Here is a 27,875-nt window from a genome sequence, read left to right as displayed (position 1 = left end):
AATGCCCTGAGCTCGATCCCCAGACTCGCAAAAAAAAATTTATATATGTATATAATATATGTATATAGATAGATTTCCAAACTCTTTACTTTGTGCTTTTAACTTATTTTTGTAATAATTTTAAAAATTGGTACTGGGTATTTTGAACCCAGGGACATTCTACCTTTGAGCTACACCCCAGGCCTTTTTTAATTTTTAATTTTGAAATAGTTGTCAAGGATGGTTTCAAACCTGAAATTTTCAACCTCCCAAGTATTGGGATTACAGGCATGTATCATAGCACCCAGTTTACTCTGTGCTTTTGAAAAGTTGGATGTAACTTGGATAATTATGCATCTTCTAGAATCATTGATTTGGGGCTATAAAACATGTTTTAATATTCATATATTGTCCTAAAGTTAGGTCAAGAAATATGTTATACTACCTCTTTTTAACATACTTATGTATTTTTCTACTACAAAGTAGGCTTTTAGTGTCTTCATGATTTAAAAAGCCAAGAAAATTATACTAATCTGAGATACTGTGTGGGACCATAAGGCCTGAAATTTTCTTGTTGATCCTTTCAGCTCCTAAGAATGAATCTGGAATTAGCAACAGATAGAGGTAGCAAATAAATCTGAAGCAACAAAACCCTACTCTTCCCTCCTGCTCCCATTTACTAAACAAAGGATTATTCATTATGCACCAGTTAATTGAGCAAAAACCCCAGGAGTCATCTTTAATTACTTTCTCCCTCACCCTCACATCTGATCGACCAGTAGATTATTTTCTCTGTGCACTATTAAAATACACCCTGAATCTAACCCTTCACCATACTGCTTTTATTGCTATAAGTGAAGCACCATCATCTTTATAATCTTTGACCTGAATTCATGGTAGTAGTCTCTCTGATTTGGCCTTTTAAAATAGATTTTATTTTTAGAAGAGTTTTGGATTTGCAGAAAATTTGAGGAGAAAGCCCAGAGTTCTCATATATTACCTCACTCAGTTTCCCTATTATTAGTATCTTATAAGAATTTATGTTTGCTATAACATAGGGACTAATAATGACATTATTATTAACTGAAGTTCATGCTTATTCATATTTCCTTAGGTTTTTCCTAGTATTCTTTTTTCTGTTCCAGGATTCATGCAGGGTACTATATTATATCTGTCTTCATATCTCCTCAGGCTTCTCTTGGCTAGGACAGTCTCTGAGAATTTCCTTATTTTTGATGGCCTTGACAATTTTGAGGAGTATTGGTCGGGTATTTTGTAGGACGCCTCTGTATTAGGATTTGCCTGGTGTTTTTCTCATGTTTAGACCTGGTTTTGAGAAGGAAGATCACAGAGGTAAAGTGCCATATTCATCACATCTTAAGGGTATGTTACTGACAACAGGATATCTCTTTTGATTTTAATGTTGAACCTGTGGATGACTTAGTGTTTGCTAGGTCTCTCTAATGTAAGCTTATTATTTTTCCTCCTTTCCTTACTGTACTCTTTGGAAGGAAGTTACTATGTGTAGACCACACTTGAAGATAGGTATTCACATTCCATACCTGTCCTTGGAGGCAGAATTTCTGTGTAAATTAATCGGAAGTCCTTTTCCAGGGAAAGTTTTCTCTTTGCTCTAATTTATTTATTTATTTGATCATTTTTATATTAGTATCAACTCCTAGATATCGATACTGAAGATTATAAATCAACTACTTTGTTGCTCATCTTGTTCAGTGTTCGGCCATTGGGCATGATTTTGGTTAGTTTTTCTGTCCCTTGCATTTTTTTGTTTTGTTTTTGAGATCTTCTTCTCTGGTACTACTTGATGCTCTAGGATTGGCATGTATATATCCTGTGCCAGTCATAGAAACAGCCATTTTTCTGAATAATTATGGTTCTTTTTATTAGAATGGTACTAGATACCAGAGTCTGGAGCTGGTATGGTAATGCACACATGTAATCCCAGTACCTGGGAGGCCAAAACAGGAGGATCCCAGGTTTCAGGCCAATCTTGCAATTTAGCAAGACCCTGTTTGAAAATAAAAAATAAAATAGGGCTGGCAGGTATAAAATTCCTGGTACCACACACACACAAAAAAAAAAACCCCAAAATACACACACACACACACACAATCTGGTTGATAAATGGGCTTTTGTCCCACTGCTATTTATTCTCAGCATAGGAGGGTGGTGATTAAATATAAATAAATATGTTAAGAACTTTATCACTCTATCACTGGACTATAGCCTCAGCCCCAATTTATTTTTTTATACCTTTGCTGATTTATCCTTGTACTTATTTTTTAATTTTATTTACCATGTATTTATGTATGTATGTATGTATGTATGTATGTATGTATGTATGTATTTATTTTGTGATACTGGGGATGGAACCCAGGGGCATTACACCTCTGAGTTACAGCCCCGGTCCTATTTTTTTTTAAGTCTTTTTATTTTCTGAAACAGGGTCTCACTGAGTTGCGAAGGGCATAAGTAGCTGAGTCTGTCTGCAAACCGCAATCCTCTGTCTCTGCGTCCCGAATGCTGGGATTACAAGTGTGCGCCACTCTGCCTGGCTATCCTTGTATCTCTAACATCACAGCTTACAGTGACTTTTAAAGCCTGATCTGGCCCTTGCCTCCTTCCATGACTGCACCTCTTACTATTTCTCTTTTTCATTTCTAGATACATTAACCTTTGTTTTCTCTTCCTTTTTCCGTCCCCTTCTTTTTTTATATCAAATTTGAACTTTTGCATTCACCCTTTCCTTTGGAATTTCTACCAAAGACTATTTTGCACGGAGTTGCATGTGTGCTCCTTACTTTACAAATAAAAAGCACAATTGACATTCAAAGTCTGAGTGACCTTTTCAGGATTTTGTAGAAATGGAGAGGAGACTTAAGAGTGCAACTCAGATCTTTAGCCATGTTCTCTTTATCCTGATTTTTTTTTTTTTTTTTTTTTTTGCATAACTGGGGATAGAACCCAGGGGCATTCTATCTCTGAGCTACACTCCCAACCCTGTTTTTATTTTTTATTTTGAAACAGGGTTTCACTGAGTTGCAAGGGGCCTCACTAAGTAGCTGAGGCTGTCTGTGAACTGCCATCCTCCTGTCTCAGCCTCCCAAATGCTGGGATTACAAGAGTGTGCCACCACGCCTGGCTATCCTTAACTTATATCCTGCTTTTTTTTTTTTTTTTTTTTTGGTGGTACTGGAGTTCCTGGAAGCCCTTCTACCTCTGGGATACTCTTCCACAGGCTACACTCCCAGACCTATTTTTTAACTTTTTTTAAACAGGGTCTCTTAAGCCAGCGCGGCTGGCTCCGAACCAGCGCGATCCTCCTGTTTCAGCCTCCCAAGCGTGGGGATTACAAGTGTGCACCACCATGCCCGGCTATATCTTGCTTTTTAATTTTGTGTTACTATGTCTGTTTGTTTATTGTGATATCCAGGAAACGAAGGGCTTCAAATAAATATATTTCCTAGGCAACACACACACAAAAACAAAAACAAACAACCAAAACATCTATTTTTACCCCCAAATTACTAATGATTTTTATATAATCTTATCTAAATAATATACTTTTCTGTTGTGTTAGAACAGGAAATGTTTACTTTGGCTCATGGTTTCAGAGGTTTATTTATTATTTATTTATTTATGTATTTATTTTGTGATACTGAGGATGGAACCCAGGGGCGTTCTACCTCTGAGCCATGGCTGGCCAGCTTCATTTTGGAGAGCCCGAGGTGAGGCAGAACATCCTGGCCGAAGGGTGTGGTGTAGAGAAACTGAGAAAAACAGTGTATGTGTATATAAGATACAGACAGATGGACAGACACACACACACACACACACACACACACACACACACACACACACACAGAAAACCAGAAAATAAACCCTTCCAGAGCACGCCCCCAGTGATCTGCTCCCTCCAGCTAGGTCCAGCCTCCCAGCAGTCCATTCAGCTAGCAGTGAGTTAATCCAATCAGTTTCTAAATGTCCCACCTCTCAACACTGCTGCTTTAGGGACACCTGAGACTTTGAGTGAGGGGATAGTTCAGATATAAACTCTAATACTTGTCTTACAAAAAACCCCCCAAATTTAGTGATTAATTTTAGGATATAGTTGTCATTAGGAGTACCAGTTGTTAAACTGTGTTATAAAGCAGTCAGGCTCTAAGGAGCTGTACAGGACCCTCCGTGGCCCTCGGAACAATTCCTACAGAGTTCTGTAGTATAGAGGAAGTTTCTCCTTTATCTTGTCATCTTCACTGACCCTCTTAGAAACTGTGAAAGCATATGAAGGACCATTCAACTTTTATTACTCTTGGGTTTTATTTGTTGTCTCTTTAAGCGTTTAAAATCTTCTAGCAATGCTGGGTATGGTGGCACATACTTGTTAAGCCTAGAACTTGGGAGGCTGAGACAGGAGGATCATGAGTTCAAAGACAGCCTCAGCAATTTAGTAACATGAAGAGATAAAGCCCACTGATCAGAATCTCATGGTCTGCCTACTGGTAGCCTCTAATAATTCCCAGAAGCAGCCACCCAATGGGCAAAATGCAGATAAAACACTTTTGGCCAAATATAGTTGAGAACAGTGATGAAGAACAGGAAAGATGAACATGCTTTTTACCTAAAATGGGCTGAAAAGTGTAAGAGCTGTAGGTTGTTTAGTTTCCAGCAAATTTCTAGGTTTTTGGCTTTTCTTGGAGATTTGAGGTTCCTAAATATGTGGCTATAGAAGAAAAAAGATGTGTTCATTTGCTAGAACCACCATAACAAAGTGCCACAGATGGGGCAGATGGAACAGAACTTGAATGTCCCACTGTGTCCAAGGGCAAGATCTCAGTAGCATGGGTGTCCTCTGACGTCTCTCTCCTTGACCTGTAGATGTCTGTCTTTTCCCTCTGCCTTCACATGATTTTTTCTTCTACATGCATCTATGTCCCAATTTTTAAAAATCTTATTAGGACATTATTCAAATAATGTTGTATTAGGGCCCACCCACATGACCTCACTTTAACTTAATTACCTTTTAAAAACCTTATTTGCAAATGCAGTCACACTTGGTGTGTGTGGGGGGAGGTGTTAGAACATCAACATGAATTTGGGGGAAACACAATTTGACCCATCACAAGAAGATAACACTTTATTCTCTTTAATACTGTTTCCTTAACATCTTAAATTTATTGTCAATAAGTGGAAGATCTTGATTCTAAAAGCCTCATTCTCTCTGGACATGCACAGAAAGACATTAAATTAAATGTCTTAAATTAAATTAATTAAATTAATTAATTAATTAATTTAATTAATTAATTAAATTAAATGTCTTAAAATGTCTTAAAAATGTCTTAAAATGTCTTAAAATGTCTTAAAAATTTTCAAAGGGAACAGAATTGTACAGACAGGAAATGATATTGGAATTCAGAGAAGGCAGATATCAGCATGGTCTTGGAGATTTGTAGAAAGAGAGAGCCAGAACTTGAAAACTCTTTATTTCAGCATAGTTCATCTGTATGTTCCAGTTCTACAGATACAAGTTTTTATCACGTCATACTCAACTTTATTTTTTTATGTTCGCTCAACTCCATTTTTTCGTCTTTATTTTTGGGAACTGCAAAAAAGAGAACTAGGTCGCTTACCTCTCCCTGGGACAGTTTATGTGAGGCGACATTGATTTGCTTTAATAACCTCATTTACTCAGGAGAAAAAGGAAGCTCACAGGTAAATGGTTTGGAGAATCCAAGTCTTCACATTCTTACTCTTACATGCTTTCAAGAGCATTGTGCTAATATTTTTAGTTGATAGTGTTTTATTTATCTGTTAAGAACAAATAAGCATTCCTGTCTATATTGTATAATGAGGTCATTGTTATTTTTATTAGCCTTCCCTCTTAAACATTTCCATTTGTTCCTGCTATGTTTATTACTATTCTCTTATTTTTCAAAATCATTTAATGTTGTGTCCCGTGTAAGATATCAACCAGAATAATAACTTTTTTTTATAATAGTGATTAGTTAAAATATTACTAATTGCACTTGTAGCTATTAGTTAACTGTATTTAGTAATCATTGCTTAGACAAAGTCTACCTTAACTCAACTTTTAATTTGTATCAGGACTTAACCTAGGAATTGTATATAGTCTCATTTAATCTATATGCTAGTTTTAAATGGAAAATATATTACCCCATTTTATAGGTAGTGAAATAGAGACATAGAGTGGTAATTAACTTCTCTAAAGTCACTTGGGCATGATTCTGATCTGTCTGTTTCTATGAGTTTTCTTTCCCATAATTATTTCCTCAGTGTGGATGAGGAGCGTATCTGTTTGTTCACCATGTATATCTCTAGCATCTGGTATAGAGCTCAGCTTTTAAGAGCCCAAAAATATTTATTGAAAAATGAATATAGCACACAGCTTCTGAATAAATATATTTTATATAGCGTTTGCTCTTTGTTTCTTTTAACCATTTCTACGTCTGAATTTGTTCTCCCCAATATTAATTTTTTAATGAATTTAGACTTCTCCAATGAACATGATTTATTATTTTTTACTACTGGTAAATTTTAAGACTTTGGCATGCTTTATTTTAGTAATATATTTTAACCAAGCAACCATAAAACTGATTTTCACGTGAAAGTTATATATATATATATGTATATATATGTATATATATGTATATATATGTATATATATGTATATATATGTATATATATATGTATATATATTACATAAGCATATAAAATATGCCATTTTGTTAAACCACATGATTCATCATAGAAGTTGTAATTGTATCATGTCTTCATAGTGGCTTGACTGAATTTGCTGCTTATTTGCTCATGATCATTTTGATTTGGGGGGGTTTTCTGATTTTTTAAATTTTTTATTTTTTGCGTTACTAGGGATGAAACCCAGAGGCATTCTACCTCTGAGATACACCCCCAGCCCTATTTTTTTTATTCTTTATTTTAGCAAGGGGCCTCTTCTCAGCCTCCCAAATGCTGGGATCACAAGTGTGCACCACCACAGCTGGCTCATTCTTTTAAAAACATTATGCAGTCGATGGCCACCTTTGATTTATATCTTTTTTCTTAGTTCTTAGTTGTGTTAGTTAATGTGTCTTTAAATATTTAAATTCATTTTTATTTCTTTCTGTGTATTTGTCCTTAATATTTGTATTGATATTATCAAAATATAGTGGGACAAGCTTTAAGCACAGTTAGGTAGATAACAAATAATCAGCAGCTCTAATCATGGACCTTGGAACATGGTAACTTCCAAAGCAGGACACAGAGAAAGGGTAGAAAGTTCTCTCTAAATCAGCGCTTCTCCTTTCTGTGAGGAAAGCGTTTCCGCAAAATATCACCAGATATTTCAGACTTCACCTTACTGTTCACTGCTCAGAACTGAGCAGAGGAAGTATGTTAAAAGGGCACATAAATGTTCACTGCTGTTTTCACTTGCCTCTGATCTGATGCAAGCCTTCAAATCACTTCTAGTTGCCATTGGGGATGATGGAATCCCAGAAGAAGGCAGGAGACAAACCTTTCCATGATCAGAAAGGACACAAAATGAAAATGGGTTTGCACCCAAAACAGAAGAGGGCGTGAAAGAGAAGGACTGAGCTGAGGACTGGGCTTGGGGAAAATGTGGACCTGGATTTCAGTGGTGGTGACTGAAAACCATGGGTACACACACACACACACACACACACACACGCACGCACACACGCACGCACGCACGCACACACACACACACACACACACACACATACAATGTACGCATCAGGTGAAACTTGGGAGTACTTGAGAAGATGAATTTTTATGATGAAAGAAAATTCTTGCTTATTCTCTTTGCCCCTCTTTGATGACTTTTCTCGAAGCTAATTTAGGGGAAGAAAGCCATTGCTTCCAAAGCAAAAGTGCTTTGGTACCCTGGCATAATTTCAAAGAAATTTCCTTTCCCAGTTAGTTAACTACATTTCCCTAGGAAAAAAAAATCTTCTCTGTCAATGTAACATCCTTTAGCAGGACTCCTGCTGCTTGGTTCTTGTATCTTGCTGTGGCAGCTGTGAACATATATACTATTGATTGTTAATGTGTGATATAAATCCGACTGGAGCATGCCCACTAATTGGTTTGAGAGCTAGATATAGACAATGCTGTCTTATAGTAGCCTGTGTAGATAGGCCTAGTCACAGGGTTAATTCTGCTTGACAGCACATCAGCAGCGTCTTGAGAATAATTACCCAACAGAAGTTTTCCCACAGCCGAACTAAGAGCTTCAAAGGCTTCTGAATTTACAACCAGTATTAACCTATATCTGAAACATAATGTTCCCACAAGGGCTCAGTTTTTTTTCTCCTCCTTATTAAATGTATGGGGTTACTAGGTTCATTTGCTGTGTGCTAAGAACTTAGTGAAAATTTACTTGGCATTAAATAATTGAAAATCTTTAATAAAATAAAAAGCATACTTACAGATTTGGAGTTTATTGCTTTATTCCATTACTGAAAAATTAATATGTAAAGATTGGGTGCTTTTTTTTTTTAAGAAGACAAAATGTATCCTCTTTCTCTCAAAACAAACAGAAGGCTTACTTTTTCCATGCTGTACTTTTGTATTGATACAAGCAAATTTTAGGACCCAGAGTGATACATGCACTTAAAATGGTTGGCATAAATATTAATTTATATTAGAGAAATATAACAGATCTATAACTATATTTATACAGAACTCTATAACTATTATACCTACTCCCGTAAAATAGCGGTTGTCATTTTACAAACAGTTTTTGTATAGTAAAAAATTTTTTCTTTTTCTTTACAGGTCAGAAACCAAATTTGACTCTGGTTCAGGTATGTTTACGTTAATAACGTTATCTTGAGTCTGTTTTATTTACATTATTCTCTGAGGAGTAATTCATCAGATCAAGAACCATTTTGATTCTAAACAGACTGGGCGGTTGCTTTACAAAACATGAGCTCTCCCTCAAAGCAGAACTTGCTATTGGCTGCTTTGGATCATAATTTGAGATGTTCGTTTTGGGATCCTTCATCGTTCTGCAGTAAGCATTAAGTGCTCTCTATCTGCCGAGGTTCAGTTTAAAACCAGAGGTGGGGGTTATAAATACTACTCAAAGTAGAATATTGTTCTGTCCATGGGCAAAGCCTCTTGAATAATTTGGAGATTCTATGCAAGTGATTTTTCATCAAATGTGGGTGATGGATACATTTAATCCAGCAAAAAGAGTTTCAGGCAATAAAAATGATAATTGGTCTATAACTTAGTTTTTAAAAAATTTTTTATTGGTGCATTATATTCATACATCATATTGGGGTAAAAAACTTGCGTGTACATACATGTACACATCAGTGATTTAACCCCTACCCAATTCCCACCCCATTCCCTCCCTGTCCCTCCCTCCCTTGCTTGGCTTAGTGGTTGACTTTGATATGGTTAAGTACATTGTGTGTTTTAGAGATTTTCCTCTTCCCCCCTCCTTTCTCCTCCTTTAGGTTGTCTTGTTTGCTCCTCTATAGGATTTCCTTTTTCATCTAGAGTTCCTCCTATGACCCATTTCTCCTTAGCTCTCACATATTAGGTAAAGCATCTGTTTTCTTATTTTTTGTGACTGACTAATCTCACTTAGCATAATAACCTCCAGTTCCATCCATTTCCCTGAAAATGATGTACTTGAGTTTTTTTTTTTAATGGCTAAGCAAAATTCCATTGTGTACATATTCCACAGTTTTGTATTCCATTCATCTGTTGTTTTTAAGAGAAGTTTTATGGAGCTGGGCTTGGTGATGCATGCTTGTAATCCCAGTGCTAGGGAAGCTGAGACAGGAGGATCACACAGGTTCAAAGCCAGCCTCAGCTACTTAGTGAGGCTCTCAGCAACTTAGGGAGACCCTGTTTCCAAATAAAGTATAAAAGAAGTTTTATGGGGTGGATGATAGAAAATTAAAGTCACCTTCAGCCATTGTTTTGGATCTAGTAAGACAATTTATATTCTCATCAACAGTGGCATATCAGCCTCATTAGGTGGTTTCTTCTCATTAAGCATGAATGTAGCTATATAATTCTCAGGTTTGACTGTGTCTTTATGTCACTTGCTGAGATTTACGTACTTTAGAGTTTCTGACAATGTTTATAATTGAAGCACAAAAATTGCCTAATGCTCAATACCAAAGAATTATGCTCTTAGGTGGGCTGTTAATAGGTAAATAAATATTATTATTTTTTAATTCTGGAAGAAAATAATTTGCAGAAAAATTTATAGCATGTTCAATTTAAAAGTAACATTCTTTCTCTGATGTGAGTTCCACTACTATTTTTACTTAGACATGCTTTGGCTTATTATGTTTAGAAAGGAACTAAGCTGGGCATGGTGGCACACACTTGTAATCCCAGCATTCGGGAGGCTGAGACAGAAGGGTCACAGTTCGTGGATAGCCTCAGCTACTATTTGGGCCCTTTGCAACTCAGTGAGACTCTGTTTCAAAATAAAAGGAATAAAAAATAGGGCTGGGTTGTAGCTTGGAGGTAGAATGCCCCTGGGTTCCATCTCTAGTACCGCAAAAAATAAAATAAAATAAAATAAAATAAAATAAAATAGAAGGAACTAAGTGTTATGAATGATGGTGAGCTAGCATGTGTTTCTTCTTCATAAACTTAATCTTTCTTTCATTGTATAGCTTTATGAATTTCTCCAATCTGGCGAGACTCTTTAACTATGAAGTCTTCATATTTGAGTTAACAAATTAGCCTAATTTGAGAACCATGATTTCAGAAATTCTCTTAATCTGTGTGTTCTGGGGCTTTGGAATCACATCTGCCATTGATAATATACGATAAACATTTTGGCAAATAGAATTGGCTGTATAGACACTCAAGGTGTGATGGCATTGTCCAACTATTTGACTACCTTATTGATTCACTGATGGTGTCCCAAAATAGGGCAAAAAATATTTTTGATTTCTGTAAAATCCAGAAGTATAATTGAAAAATGAATAAAATGATGGAAATATATTTTTATATAAAATTACATGCCTTTTGAAAAAAGTCTTTGCCAGTCAGTCACCAAATATGTACTAAGAATTTACTTTATTATGACCTGGTTTACTTTCTTAAACATCAAATCAGAAACTGGGTTTAGGATATAGGATCTGGAATATAGCTTTTGAAGATGAAGAAGTCCATCAGGTCCACTTTGAAGGTAAAACCTGGAAATATTGTATGAAGCTGAAATATTAGGCAGCTATTGTCAAAGTCAGGTAATTTATGTTAAAATTTTTAACCCAAATTAAAGTGTGCTGCTAAATTCCTATACTGAAGGTTAGTATTTATTATGAAAATAGTTATAACATCTGTACAGGCACACATCTTTTACTCTTGTGACCAAAGCTTTTGTCTATGACTCTTACTTTTTTCAAATTCTCTTAAAAAAAAACCCACCATATAGCATGAACAACATCTGCATGTCTTGAAAACTACAAAGTCCTGTACTCATAATGTCTTTTGGGAAATACTGATTAAAAGTTTATTTATTCTTTTAATTTTGAGTTTGAATATGGAGGAAATTCAGATGGTCTAAAATTAAGAAGTGGGTAATCATTTTTTTTATTGGTGTACTGTATTCATACATCATAATGGGATACAAACTTTTGTAGACATACATGCACACATCGCCCAGTCAGCCCCCACCCGATCCCCACCCCATTCTCTCCCCATCCCTCCCTCCCATGCTTGGCTTAGTGGTTGACATCTAGTATTTTAGCAATTTATCCAAAATTAAAAATGATAATCTCACATAACAGTCTCATTTGTCTGTTACCAAGCTTTTGATGACTTAAAGATAACTTTTCAATATTTCTTTTTACTTTCTTTCTTACCAGAGAATATTTTTTTTCTATTTTTTTAGGTGAAACTATCATATATTTATTTATTTATTTTTCAGACAAAAAATCTATCCTAATGTGGAATATGGACTCTAGATACCCAAAACGATCTTGAAAAAGAACAAAGCTAGAAGATATATATTTTCTGATTTCAAACCATATAAAGCTACAATAATTGAAACAGTGTAGTACTATTCTAAAGGCAGATATATAAACCATTGGAGTTAAATAAAAGCCTAGAGCTAAATTCTTCCCTATATTGTCAAGTTATTTTTGACAAGGTTTCCATGAACATTTGGTGGTGGAAATAATAATCTTTTAACTAAATATTGTTGAAACATAATAATTACATGGAAAAGAATAAAGTTGGACCCTTACCTAATCCCATATACAAATATTAACTCAAAATAGATAAAAGACCTAAATATAAATCTTAAGACTATAAACTTTTAGGAGAAAATCTGGGTCATAAAACCTCACAACATTGAAATTGGCAGTGATTTCTTGGATATGATTTCAAGGGCACAGGCAACAGAAGAGTATACAAACTCCCCCCCAAAAAATAAAAAAAATATTGTATATCCAAAGACAATGTAAACAGAGTTAACAGTTACTAATAGAATGGGATAAAATATTTCCAAATGCTATATCTGAAGGTATATTAATATTCCAACTAGAAATCCTAAAAATTAACAACAATAAAGGCAAACAATACCATTTAGAGATAGGTAAAAGACTAACATAAGTAATGAATCTCCGCAGATAACCAATCTTAGTTGACTGTTGGATGGAAACTCTTGTTTCTCTGGTTCTGGTGTGTGTTACCTATTTCTTCTTTGTAGTTAATCTCTTTGAGTATTTTCTCTAGTGCTGGTTTTGAAGACATAAATTCTTTCAGTTTCTGTTTGTCATGGAAGCTTCTTATTTCTCCATCTAATTTGATAGAAAGTTTTGCTGGATAGGAAATTTTTGGCTGGAAGTTGTTTTCTTTCAGAGTTTGGAATATGTTACTCCAAGCCCTTCTGGCTCTCATGACTTGGTTTGGGAAGTCTGGAGTGATTCTAATTGGCTTGCCTCTGAATGTCACTTGGCCCTTTGTTTTTGTTGCCTTTAAGATTCTCTGCTTGGCTTCCACATTGGTCATTTTGACAATTATGTGGCGTGGGGATCCTCTTCTCCGATCCTGTCTAAAGGGAGTTCTATAAGTATCCTGGACCTGTGTATCAACCTCTTGCTCTATGTTTGGAAAATTTTCTGCTATTACTTCCTTGAAGAGATTGTTGATCCCTTTGGTTTCACTTTCTTTTCCCTCCTCTATTCCAATTATTCTTAGGTTAGCTCTCTTAAAATGGGCCCATATTTCTTCAATATCAGATTTCTGCTGTTGGATATTTTTTCCTAGATTAGAAACTATGCGTTCATTTTTGGAATGATCATCTTCTAAGAGCGAGATTCTGTTCTCCATGTGGTCTAATCAGTTGTTTGTGCTTTGAATTGAGGCCTTTACTTCATTAATTGCATCCTTTATCTCTTTTTGGCTCTCTCTGAGTTCTTTTCGAAGCACCTCTATTATTTCTACAGTTATTTTCCTGATTTGATCTTCTAGAAATCTCTGATTTTCTGTTTTATCGGGTTCTGATGTTGTGGGGTTGTGGGCCTTCATTGCTCCAGTATTATTCCTCTTTCCCATGATTTCGGAAGTTTGTGCCTTCTCTGGGTTCTTCCCTTGGGTCACTATGACTTCACTTAAGGTGTTCTGGATCTCGAGTCAGTAGTATCTCAGACCCCACTACTCCTTTACTGGGTTGTATCATAGAGTCTCCGACCCAGAGAGTCAATAGAGGCTGCTTTAGACTGTGGGGGGTGCCAGGTTGCATGTTCTCCTATGGTGTGATATCTCTGCCACCGCCCCTCCCCCACTGGGTCGAGTCCCAGGGAGTACAGTACTGGGATTTCTCCTCTGTGGCCCGCAATTTGACTCACTGTTCTTGAGTACGCAGATGTAGCTGTACTGGATTCGGTGAATTCTCTGCTGCTGCCACCGGTGGCAATATGGCGCCGCTGCTACGCCCTCGTCCGTGAGGCTGGCGTATTACTTCTTGGTTTTGATTTCTACTCTGAATCCCTGCAGCGTGTGCTGAGCTCAGCCACTGGGAGCTTTAGATTTTACCAGTGGCGAGAAATCCTGCCTGGCTGTTCCGCAGCGGCTCACCTCGGCTTGCTGTAGCCGTCCAGTGAATTTGCTGCTGCCGCCGGCAGTATGGCACTGCTGCTGCGTCCTCGGATCTCCTCTGTGGCTCTGAGCTCTGTTCTCAGTCTGCTTTCTCTCTGGAGCCTGGTGATTTTTTTGTTTCTCTGGTGATGGTGTTTTCTGGCTATGAAAGGCGCTGATTTTGTGGTAATGGAGATTGGTTGTTAGCGGGGCTCTTAAGCCCCGCTTTTCTCGGTCGCCATCTTCCCGGAAGTTCGAGCTCTAAGTCTCATTTTTTTATAAGTACTTTTAGCTTACTATTGAATGAGGAATCATGACAAAGGAAATGAGAAATTTGTCCTTTGGCACTTTATATCATGCAAATTTTGGTTAGAAATAAGGTAACATATTGGAACAATTAAATGTATGACTTTAATAGGTTCAGATTTTCTATTGTTCATTGAATATAAAAGTAAACTCACTCTGTTTAATGTTGTATACAGCTGTGACAAAGTAAGATTTTTAAACGAAGGATAATGTCAATCTTACTAAGGATAAAATCCCTAAAAAATAAATACTATGATCACTGACTAGTCATAAAGAAAAGGATTTCAAAGTCAAATTACACACATACATATACACACATACGCATACGGGCATACATTATATAAAATGTTTATATGTACATATATTTGTACAGGCATATATATACACTTTTCTTCAAGAAAAGCATTCAATTTGTGCAGCATCTACTGTACAACATTTCTAGTGTTTAGAAATTATTTTCAGGCTGTGGAGTGAGGTTTTAGGAGGAAAGAAATTTCATTGCTGGCACTTGCTAAAAATTTCAATTGTTGAATATATATTAAGTGATCAACCTAAAAAGAAATATTTCTTTTATCAGAATTGTATTAGTTTTTCTATAATTTGTAAACAACCCCTTTGTTTTTTGTTAAAGTTAAGATTCTTATAATGAAATATTCTAACAATATTTAAGAGAATATATAATATAATGAGTACCCATATAACTGTCATCTGAATTTTACTATTATTAATCATTTGCCATATTTGTTTCACTCTTAATTCAAAATATCTTAAAGTAAAATACATAAATTTTATGTGATTTTTAAAATCTGAAAACAGTAGATTGTCTTGATTTATTGAAAAGGCTTAACTAATATTTAGAGGTTTTTCTCTTAGAATATGGGTCACATGCAAATTATTATGGAAAGGATGTGGCATTTTCCTGCCCACATTCAGCCAAAGAGACTTTGAAAACTCTATTTATGGTGAATTATGCTGTTTAGAAAACCGTGAGAATCCCAGGATTGTTCCACCTTCACAATTAGTTTGGTTAAAACTTAACTTCTATATAGTGGTGTCTGCTAATTAAAAACCCTTTTTGTTGATTTACAGCTCACCTAATTTTTGGGTTTTCCCATTAAAAACACTGAGCCCACCTTCTCTTTACGGTTTCCATTTTAACAACAGTTCCTAGTTGATATAATAATAATGTTGCTCGCCTAAGATAGTGTGGAGTTAGTAATTTTACTAATAGAATATAACAGACTTCCTTTTATGTTCAAAAGTAGCAAGAAGCCGTCTCTTCTCCCCACCTCCCAAGAAGGGAAGTTAGTTGATGCTGGAGGAAGCAGAGCATTGAGTTTGTAGTGATTAAACATGAAAGCCATATATCAAATCTCAGGAGAAACATGCTTTTAAAAGAGACAGAGAACTGTGGAGCATACTGCATGATAGGCTATATAAACAGAGCCCTGGAGGTCAGTTTGTGGATGCAAACCAATTAAATAAAGAACTTACTGGCTTTGCTTTCTATCATCTGGATGGGGAGGATCACAGGTTAACATGCCCAGGGTTGAAGTGTAAACTTTGCTAGAGTAAGCTAGGCACCTTTGGAGACTTCATTAACTCTTTCAATTCACTACCAAGATTTTTTTTTAAACCAAGTTTCCTAGGAAGTTAAAAATAAAAATAGAAAATATATGCACTCTTGGCCTTTCTACACATACCCATTAGTCAAGGTGCTAGTAAAAAGTAAACAACAACAACAACAACAACAACAGAAGATGAGCTGCTGAAAGACCCTCTACAGTCAATTCAAGAACTTGCCATGTCTTTCAAGAACAATTGATTTGGAAAAGCAAAGCTTTTGCAGAATAATTGGGAAAGATTTTTTTTCTCCTTCTGAATCTGGGTATAAGGCAAAGATATAGTTAGAATTTGCTGATTACTAATACAACATCAAGATTATTATTATTTCTGTTCTAAGAAGAGCCTGATGCTCGTAAGTTAATAACTATTTGTTAAGTACTAGCTGTGGGCTAATTCTGTAGTCTTAACCATCTCAGGCAATGTTTGGGTGAGAAAATGAAATATCAAGTTAAATGGTATAGTTTCATGGTCCATAAACATTCAAAACAAAGATTTTTTTTTTCTATAGAGTCATGTTGGCTGAGAAAATGAATAAGCTTGTGTTTAGTGCTTGTTGATTCTGGGCTGCTTGGAATAGCTATACTAAGGAAATGGGCTCATAGAACCCAGCCACTCAAAGGTATAAGATTTCATGAAAGCAAATTATGGAGGATTAAGAAACCTAATGAGCATGGTTTAGTGTGGAGAGTTGAGGCGGGAGCTCACTATTAAATAAAGCCCAAGAGTGTAGAAGGTTAGGAGATCCTAAAAGACAGGATAATAAAAGGCACAACAGAATAGGAGGGGGAAAAATTTTCAAGGAACAAAAAGCAACTAGTGTCGCTTTGGGGACCTGTAGTTAAAAAGAAATCTACACACTAGGGTAAGGAAATCAAAGAGTACCATCAGTTAAAGCACAAGGGCAGCAGAAAATAGAGCGGCTTGTTATGGTAGTCATAAGTTGAAGGAAAATGAGAAGTTTGAATGTATTTCAACTACAGTTTTTCAAGCTTATTAACAAATGAGACAATTAGCCTAACATAGTAATCCTCTCTCAAGAAATACCAGTAAGGTAGATATTTTCAGTTCTTGTAAGTGCAAAAATATTTTGAAAATACTTTTTAACTACATAATTCAATTTCATCATTTCAGACTTCTTATTTTCAGCGATCTCATAACAATGAAGAACAGGAAATAAAATAGAAACCACTATATAAGAATATTGAAATCTGTATTTGGGCATCATTCAGTGATGGAAATAAGAAAAATACTGACTTCACTTATTCATTCATCCAAAATATATTTATTGGGCATACTGTATCCCAGATGTTGAGGTTATAGCTGTGAAGAGGGTGAATACAATTCCTTCTCTCATGGAATCTTACACTACTTGGTCCATTTTACAAATTCACATGGATTTCTCTGCATATTTAACTGAGGAGGCCTAACAAGGCTAAACTTAGATCCAGATGGTGAGTTAAAGAGCCCTTGATATTTAAACATCAACTGATATATTTTAGGATTAGACATATTCACCTTTCTTTATTCAAACCATATCACTTTGTTTTTCACTGTAAGTTTTTAAGAGAATACCCCAATAATGCTAATGGCTAGGATGTAGTTTTTCTATAGCTTTCAGTAAGGAGTGACATTTCACATTTGATTATCATTAAATGGGATTAACTTAAGAAGGGCAACTGTTTATGAATACTTGCTTTCTTCTTTGCACTTATTTATTTATGAGGATCCTATCCCAAGGTTGGTCTGAAAAAATCTATGATAACCTTGCTTGATTGTATAAGCAGGTAGAGGGGACATAGCCATTGATCTTTTTTTTATATAAACTAAAAGAATGGGAAGCAACAAGTCATAGTTGCTGATGTTTGGATTAGATAGAGCTAAGTGAAATTTAACTGGTTTTCTTGGATTTCATGTGTACCCCCATGTCATATATTTACATCTTATAATTTAGAATTAAAAATTTAAGGCTATAATTTTTCCTCATTGAAGCTTTAGCTGAATCCTAGGGGGTTTACATTATATTTATATAGTTGCGGTTTTAATTTTCTTTTGGCCACAATCATTATTTAGGAAAGTGTTTTGTTTTTTTGTTTTTTTGCAGTACTGGTATTGAACCCAGGGGCATTCAATCTCTGAGATATATCCCCAGCACTATTTTTTTTTTAATTATTATTCTTTAGTTTGAAACAGGATCTCACTAAGTTGCTGAGAGTCTAAGTAGATGAGGCTGTCCACAAACCTCGATGCTCCAAGCTCAGCCTCCCAAGTACTGAGATTACAAGTGTACATCACCATGTCTGGCTTAGGAAAGTGGTTTTAAATATAAATTTTCCAGCCAGGCGTGGTGGCGCATGCTTGTAATCCCAGCATTCCGGAGGCTGAGACCGGAGGATTCCGGTTCGCGGACAGCCTCAGCTACTTAGTAAGGCCCTCTGCAACTTAGTGAGACCCTGTTTCAAAATAAAGAATAAAAAATAGGGCACGGGATGTAGCTCGGAGGTCAAATGCCCCTGGGTTCCATCCCCAAACCCACAATATATATATTTTTTCCACTTTATATTTTTGTTAATATTTTTCCATTTCATTGCTTTGTGTTAAAAGATTTTGACATTATAAGAAAATTATTTTTAATATGTCTCAAAGCAGTAGTCATTAAAGATTTTTTATTTAATATGTATTTAATTTTTATGACTGTTCTGCGAATGACTTGAAAGCTATATTTTCTGCAGAGTAAGGATTTGATGCTCATTCATTAGATAAACCTGATTCATGATAATGTATCTTTTATATCAGTATTTATTTGTTTTCTACTTTATCTGAAAAGGACTTTGGAAGAAAATAGCCTGCCATTCAGTGTTCCTTAACTGAATGATCTTTCTCTAGGTAATGCCATTTGTGTTAGTGTTTTGTCACTGTGACAAAATACTTGAGATATACAACTCAGAGGAGAAAAGACTTATTTTATTTTGGAAAGAAAGTCTAGGGGAAAATAGCCCTTTCAAAGGCATGTCACTGGTGACCTACTTCCTCCAAATAGGCTCTGCTTCTTCTTAGAGTTTCTGCCACCTGCTAGTAAAACATCAGTTATGAACTCATCAATGGGTTAACCTGTTGATGAAGTCAGAGCCCTCATGGTCTGATTACTTCCCAAGAGCCCACCTCTGTACAGTGTACAGCTTTGGGGGCATTCCAGATCCAAACCATAGCACCTGTACTGTGTCGTCAGCTCCACATATTCCATGTGGTCTGGTGCTAGCCATCTTGCTTGGCTCATGCACTGCACTTACCTCCTCGATGAGAACATTAATTGCAAGTGAGTGCCCATGCAAATGGAGACTGCTCTCTAAATAGGAAACTTATATAATTCCAAATTCATATAGAAAGCAAGATGTACCACCTTTGGTAAATACCAACACTCTCTTTTTCTCTCACTCCCCACTCACACTTTATAGCTTTATAAGGACAGAGGCTCTCACCCTTTCTATGATGCAAACCTTTGTTTTCTTTACTTCAGAACCTTCCAAGGTCCTCTATCTGTCTGGCAAGATTCCATTCTTATTTTAATGCTCACTTCAAACATTGATGTCTCAATTAAATACGGTGTTCTTTAAAACCCTTCTAAAAGTCAGTCATCCCTTTTTCTGATCAAACACTAGATCTTGTATGTTCATTTATCATGACTTTTCTCCTATAATTATTTGTGTGGATCTTATATTTCTCTCTAAATCTGTTAGTTTCTTAAAGGCAATAACCTTCATATATAGTCTTTCACTTTTATAATCTTGGTATCTGTTATGAGATGATTACTCAATAAATAAAAATTCCATGAGATTGGGAATCTTTGTTTTATCCTCCACATATCATAGAAATGCTCAACTAATGACAAAATATTAATTCTCCCCATTAATAGTGTTGGGGTTTTTTTTTTTTGCTGGAATATGGCTACTCAGCCAGAGATTATGATTTCTAGTTCCTTCTTTGGTGACAGATGACTAGTTCTCAAGGTAAAAAGTTTGCAATTTCTGGGCCAAGAGGGTCAAGTGTCCGGCATACATTTCCTGCATCTCTCTTCTCTTTAGTTGCTTCAGAGATGCTTGTGGAATAAAATAGCACAATATGGAAGGAGTCTGTATCCCTGTGTCATACTTGGAAAAGATCTACTCAGAGGAATCTTTTATGTAAGAATATCTTCATTGGATTTTTTTGTAATGGAAAATAAACTTTTCTTAGGATAAACCACTAACTTTTTGCTCCTATTTATTGTGGCAGCTAGTGTTACTCTAATTAGCCCAGTGTCTAGATTACTTCCTGGTAAATAATTTTTACCTCTAGTTCTTATCTAGTGGCAAAAATTCTAGATAATTGTTGGACAAATGACTGAATGAATGGTTAAGGATTACATTATCTAAACTGAAGATTATCCTTTAAGCCAAATATCATATAAAACTCGAATACTAGAATACTTATATTCTCTGTAATCACCAAGCCTATCAGTTAGTGATTGTCACAATGATTCAGTGTAATGGGGGTCATCTCAAAAAGCAGTACTTCTTAACAACAACCATTTGTTCATGCTCACATGTCCATCAAATGGTTGGGAGTTGGCTGGAATACAGGATGAGTTCCGGGCTGTTTTGTATGTCTTGTCATTGATGATAGAAGACAAGAGGGAAAATTCAACTATGCAAACATATTACAAGCCTCTGTTTACATCAAGTTTGCTAATATCCCTTTGGGCAACTGTGTGTCAGTCAGCTTTTCATTGCAGTGACCAAAGTATCTAACAAAGTCAACTCAGAAAAGGAAAAATTTATTTTGGCTCATGGTTTCGAGGATTCAGTCCATGATTGACTGGCTCCGAAGCAGAAACATCATGGTAGAAGGGCATGGCAGAGGAAGGCTGTTCAGCTCTTGGCAGCCAAGAAGTAGAGATGGCAGAAGGGGCCGGAGAAGATAGACCATTCCAAGGCATCCTCCTACTGACCTGCTTCTTCCAACTAGGTCCATTCTCTCTGCAGACCATTCAGCCATCAGTGGGATAAATCCACTGACAAGGTCAGAACCCTCCTGATCCAATCCCTCCCAAAAGTCCTACATCTGGATATTGCTACATTGGGGATACATGGGACTTTGGGAGATATACCAGATCTAAACCATAATACCAACCAAGTTATATGTAAAAAAAAAAAAAATCAAAGTAAAGCCTAGGAAAGTACTCTTTTGTCCTTTTCATTGATTATGCAAATTTGTGTTTTTCTGCCCTCTGGTGGGAAGAATAATTGGATCACATAGCAAAGGGTATGGACACAGGAAGGGGGAAAAATGAGCATCAGTAATGGAATCTACTGCATTAGAACATCACCCATTAAATCAGTTACTTAGTAAAAATATTTATGGAGTTAGAGTGATTATGTTTTTTAAGTGTGTCCAATTACTTCTTTATAATCTCATTATTTGGGAAACTAACTTCAATTGTGACATTGGTGATATATAATGATAAAACGTATTTGTATAATGCTTTTTCTATTTATTTATTTTTATTTATTTTTTTTATTTTTGGTGGTACTGGGGTTCCTGGAAGCCCTTCTACGTCCGGGCAACACTCCCAGACCTATTTTTATATTTTTATTTGGAAACAGGGTCTCTTAAGCCAGCGAGGCTGGCTCCGAACCAGCACGATCCTCCTGTCTCCGTCTTCCAAGTGCGGGGAATACAAGCGTGCACCACCATGCCCGGCTGCTTTTTCTGTTTAAAACATCAAGCTGGGTGTGGTGTTTCATGCCTGCAATCCCAATTCTTGGGAGGCTGAGACAGGAGGATCACAGCTTTGAAGCTAGCCTCAGCAGTATAGCACGGTTCTCCTCAACCTAGTGAGACTCCATTTTGAAACAAAACAATTTATAAAGTGCTGGGGGTTTATCTTGGAGTTAGAATGCCCCTGGGTTCAATTTCTAGTGCCACTAAATAAATAATAAATAAACAAATAATAAATGTCTTTTTGTAAATCTTACCATCTTTGAGCCACACAAAAACTTTATAAGGTACACAGGGCTATTCTTATCAGTGAAGGAAGTAGAGATTCATGGAGGTCAAGTGACTTACTTAAGGTCATACAGGTAATTATGGATACCGGTAGTTATGGCTGAGTAGTATATAAGTTGGGGTGCATATTTTATTCCAAGTTGGCTACCATTGATGTAATTGTGCTTAATGAGCAATCTCTGTTTCTAATATTCTCAGCCCAGACTACTATTGTTAATGAATTGAACCAGTATATAGACACTTTGACTCATGACAAGTCATTAACAGTAAGTCATTTTGCATGTACACATAAAGACATGGAAGAAGATATGTCACTATGACACAACTCTTACTTTCATGATGCTTAAAATCTAGTCGAAGAGATGAGATCTATAGGTTCAGGGTAATATGAGTGGAGGGGTAGGATATTCTTTCATGATTATAATAACTATGAAGGAAGTTTGCTTCTCTGCTATTTTGTAATTAACAAGGCCAGTGGAGATTTTTTACTATTTTGTTCTGTGTGCCTTATACTTAAGGAAAAAGTAATCACATCCCAGTGTATATTTAATTATGCAGTTGACTTAACAGTTGATTCAACAGATAGTTACTATTACAGTGTTTTAGAGTTTGCAAACTTCTTGGTGGTATGGCTAACAATAAAGTAATGATGAATTAATATTTTCCTGAAGTGGGAAATCATATAAAATATGTATTGTTAGTAAAGTTATTTTTAGTGTAAATTTCTGCAGCTTGGTTAGCAACCAGCTTTATTATTTAGTATACACAATTGTATAGATTTTGGGAAAATGTTTAAAGGCAGATTAGTTATATTTTTAGTATGGGTTTTTTTTTTTTTTTGGTGGTACTGGGGTTCCTGGAAACCCTTCTAACACTCCCAGACCTATTATATATAAATAAAAAAAATATATATATTTTAATTAATTAATTAATTAATTAATTAATTATTTTAAATTTGGAAACAGGGTCTCTTAAGCCAGCAAGGCTGGTTTTGAACCAGCATGATCCTTCTGTCTCCGCCTCCCAAGCACGGGGATTATAAGTGTGTGCCACCACGCCCGGCTGGCATGGTTATTTTTAATCTCTATTTAGTAAAAAGTTTTTAAGAAAGTAAACTTTTATAGTTTTTAAAAATACTTGTTGAAATCCAATGGAATCATTTTTTATAAAGTGGTATGGTATGGACTTTTCTATATTGTTCTTCTTACTGGTAAATTTAATAATTTTCTCTAATGATTTTTCCTAAATATATTTTTCTGATACATATAAATTTTGATGTATTTGATGTGTCATGGTACAAGTTACAGAGCTATGTAACAGAAAGCTGAATGCTTCTATACTATCTATATCCGTATTTGTCACTGAGTCAATATGATGGTTTTACATAGGATGATCAGAAACAGGAAAGCTATGGTTTAGAAAATGTTTTAATCTGTTTCAAATAACTTAGCCGGAGAATCCAGTAAAGATGACATGATTAATGATAGAAGATTAAAATATTTTCACATTCTGTTTTTAATGACCACTATCTCAAGTTTCTACTCTAAAATTTATAACTAATAAAATACTACAGGAAAAATACATCATTCATAATCCATTTAAAGTTGTTTTACCTTATCAAATTGTGCCTGCTTTTTAGCCAGAACAGCATAAATTAAGAACAAATTTTTAACAAATATGTAGCTTTTGTGTTATTCTTAAGTATATTCATTAAAGTGTTAAGATTTATTAGGTTTAACATAAAAGATCCAAGGTTATTGTCTTTCAATTAAGCAGGGTAGCACTTTAGACAGTATGTAATTTTTAAAAATTTGTCTTTATAACTAGGCAGACCTTCGTCATTTGGAAATAGGCCATTTTAGAAAATTTAACTGTAACTGTTTTCTCTATGCACACATAGGTGGCAAGTATAACTATTAATGTTGGAATTCTGCCCACTGGCTCTCCTTCCTCTGCCTTTTTTATCCAGAGATAATGATGTGTATTCATTCTCTGTCATATTTACCTAGAGGAAGTCTTTTTAATCCCTCATTTTTCTCCTTCACGGAGGTTATGTGTAAATACTACATAAAATGGCAAATGGGAGAAGTCTGTTTTGTCTAAAGATACCATTCGTCTTAAACAAACACATCAGCCTGTCTTTGAAAGGATAGTGATATGGGTTTTGTTTGGTGGGAGGAGAATGGATAAGGCCAAAGCAAAAAAAACGGTTGCAAATTATATGAACTGGTATTAAATCTCTTTAAAAATTGGATACGCTTTTTGACTGTGTCTGCTTAAGGGAAGCAATTTCAGTCCCACACATACATCATTTAAGCACTTCTTAATTTCCATTTACACTGACATATAGTTTTTATCAAAACTTACACTGATTTCTACCAGAAATCTGAAGCTTATTTTTAATAAGCTCTCTTATGGCATAAATTTCAGGTGAGCCATTTATATGAATTTGTAATTCCAGTATAGGGAAAATAATATATAGCCTTATTTTCATTGTTTCTATTTTTAAATCCAGTAACATTAAACAAAATAACTTCCTATATTATGGACTCTGTAGAGACAGAGACCTGTTTAATTAATTTATTATATTAATCCCCAGCACTGACTGCAGTTTGGTTACAAGTAGTGATCAAGTGATTTAAGTCAATGCCAAATGAATTAATCTTTAACTTTTTACATTTACTTATATTTATCATGAAAATGTGTGTGTTTGGTATTATACCTACTATCTTTTTTTTCCTGTTTATTATTCTTCCTTGTGTTTTCTTTGCTTTAGATGAATTAATTAAATATTTGTCCTTTAAAAATTTGAGTTGTAAGCTAAATACACTATTTCTATTTGCTCTGCCTACCATTTAACATAACACACATATTTGATCCTTTATTTTCTATTAATGTTGAGAATATCTATAACCTCTTTTCCGTTCTCCCAATTTAAGAACTTTAAAACTCTTTCTTTTACTCTAGATAAAGGAGATACTATAGATGAGCAAACAAGACAACCTGAGGGAATGGGAGGGAGAAGAGGGAAATTCTTTAATGCTCATGATATATTTTAACAAACATATCAATGTCAATCAGTAAGCCAAACTTGAGAAGGAGGGAGGGGGAATGAATGGGCAGGAATTTGGTAAGGGCTAATTAGGTAATGTGTGTATGTATGTCTCCACCATCTTGTACCCCATTAAGATGTATGACTACAATGCACCAATTTTTTTTTTCTTTTTGGGTCTGGGGATGGAATCCAGGGGCACTTGACCTCTGAGCCACATCCCCTGCCCTATTTTTTATTATTTATTTTGAAACCGGGTCTCACTGAGTTACAAAGGGAGATTGAGACTGTCCACGAACCGCAATCCTCTGGTCTCAGCCTCCCAAATCCTGGGATTACAAGTGTGTGCCACCATGCCCGGAATCCAATAAAAAATAAAAAAAAAAACTCTTTTACTTTCCCCTGTACCTTCTTAAAAATTATTTCTTAAGCATTCTATTAAGTTTTATGGCCTCGTTGTTAATTACGATTTTGATTTGTTTAATTTTACCTGCCTGCTTACTTTCCACTCTGTGTGTGTGTGTGTGTGTGTGTGTGTGTGTGTGTGTCCTATGTCTTTATCTATTTTAGATTTATTTTTAAATTTTTTTGTGTGTGGTACTGGGGATTTAACACTGGGGCATTCTACCTCTGAGCTACATCCCCAGTCCTACTGTTTTAATTAATTAATTAATTAATTTATTTATTTATTTATTTTTGAAACAGGGTCTCACTAAGTTGTGAAGGGTGTTGCTAAGTAGCCTCAAACCTGCGACCCTCCTGCCTCTGCCTCCCAAGTCCTGGGATTACAAGCATGTGCCACCACACTCAGCTTTATATTTATTTTTAATTTTGTCATAGTACTCTTTGGATATATTTTCAAAAATGATTCTACATAGCAAACTACCTGATATATATATTATAGAATGTTATTCATACCTATAATGATATTAAGGCAGAAGGCATACCATTGTGCATTTATCCCTCAAGAGTAAAGTTGGTGAAGAGGACATACATGGTTTTATAATCTTTGTGTGTGCTTCTATTAAGAGTGGCATTTTTTTTTTAATGAGAAACTTTTTTCACAGGTATCAGTTGAATTTAGTTTATAACTTATTTGCTAAAATTTTTCTCATGGAGTAAAGGAAATTTTGAGGTTTCAAACAAAAATATATACTTCAACAAATACTTAATAAGCCCAGCAATGAGGGGATCATATTAAATACAATATTGTTCAGTGTTTAAAATATGAAATTTTCATGGTATCGTTTAAATTTGGCTTTGATAATTCTTTAGTTTTGATTTTTCAGTGTTTTTAAATTAAGTACATGAAATAAAAAATTCAAAAGAAATATCATCTTTGATCAAATTTGAACACAAGTTGGACCAACTTTTAAATGTCAATTATTCATTTTGGGACACTTAGCAAACCTAACATTGTGCTGGAACAATCCCAGGGAAGACGGAGCTTCACTTTGTTCCCTAATTCACAAAGATTTATGAAGCAAAGACCTTTTGTGTCAGTTTTGTTGTAAGTAAAGGAATAGAATTATTTGTTATTCAGATCTATACCTTTAATATAGATGATATTTGGTCTTATCTCATTATTTAAACTTTTGGGTTTATTTATACAAGGCTATTGAGAGCTAACAGACGACAGGGGTGCAGTATAGCGGCACCATCTCATTTTAAAGGCATTCAGGGAGTAATTTTGACACAACAAAGTCTGTAGTTTGAGAATGAAGGGTAGTGAATAAAGGGACATAAGGGGAAAATTCAGCAGCATGAATAAATGAAAATAAAATCAGTGAAAATGAGGGTTAAGAGGTGCACATGTTTTAAGACTCCTGGGTTTTAGTGTGAAATGGGCTTCCAGAAAAATTTTGTTGATTTACATTCTCACAATCTGTGTGTAATATTTTTTTCCGGACACATTGACCAACTGAATATTCCTATCCTCTTTCTTTCATTCCAACTCAAAGTATTTGTTTTAGTTCCCTTTGCCTATGTCATAGGTGAAAGATACCAACTCATTATTTTACTTGCCTTTTTTGTTCTGGTGGTTTTGTGGATTGAACCTAGGGCCTTGCATGTGCTAGGCAAATACTCTGCCACTGAGCTGCACCCCCGCCCTTATTTTACATTCTTAATAGCTAGCGAGTTTGAACATTTTTCTTTTTATGTATATTGATCATTCTAGTTCTTCTTTTGAGGGTTGTTTGCTAATTTGGGGGTGAGGAGGTCAGAAAAGGGTGAGAGGCAGGTGAAGCATTAGAGCAGAGCTTGAGTCAGATTATCATTAGAATCCTGAATCTGTCTTTTAATCCTGTAAAATAGCTCACGAGGCATCCAATATAAGCTCTCTGAGCCTCGGTTTTCCAATTTGTAAAACAAAATAATTATAATATCTCCAGTATTGTCAGAATTAAGAAAATAGTATATACTTAAAGTACTTAGCAAAATGCTTGGTACACACTGGTGATGCTGCTACTGGTGGTAAAAATCTAATGATAAGACTAAGTATTTTTCTTATCAGTTGATTGCTTTTATTTTCTCTATAGAAATTCAGTAATTTTTTTGTTAGCAGCATATGTTAATGTTTTATATTTCTTTTATGGTATTTTGGAGTTATACTAGCAAAATTGTTCTTCACACTCAAGAACATAAAAATATGATGGGAGTATTTTTTTTTAATATGACTGAGCTGTAAATGGAATCATGAATTCTAGTGATTTGGGCTACAAAAGACTAAAGATTCTATAATCTT

At 35.3% G+C, this 27,875-nt stretch overlaps 1 protein-coding gene across 3 annotated transcripts in view; it reads left to right on the top strand.

Annotated features, from left to right (window-relative positions):
- The window catches only part of MSRB3 (methionine sulfoxide reductase B3), a gene marked incomplete at both ends in the record, with an annotated part of 129,587 nt that overhangs the window by 45,086 nt on the left and 56,626 nt on the right, over positions 1-27,875 (top strand). For 2 of the 3 annotated variants that reach the window (XM_080705086.1, XM_080705084.1), the window contains one exon: positions 8,818-8,846. The exons of the other annotated variant lie outside the window; for it this stretch is intronic. In XM_080705086.1, the coding sequence (XP_080561212.1) occupies positions 8,818-8,846 (29 nt within the window). The remainder of the gene's footprint in view (positions 1-8,817; positions 8,847-27,875) is intronic. 3 annotated transcript variants of the gene reach the window in all.

This window comes from Muscardinus avellanarius (genome assembly GCF_963383645.1).
Source record: "Muscardinus avellanarius genome assembly, chromosome: 11".
Classification (NCBI taxonomy): Eukaryota; Metazoa; Chordata; class Mammalia; order Rodentia; family Gliridae; genus Muscardinus; species Muscardinus avellanarius.
The sequence above is the reverse complement of the archived record's forward strand: the minus strand, read 5'-3'. Positions and strand labels throughout refer to the sequence as shown.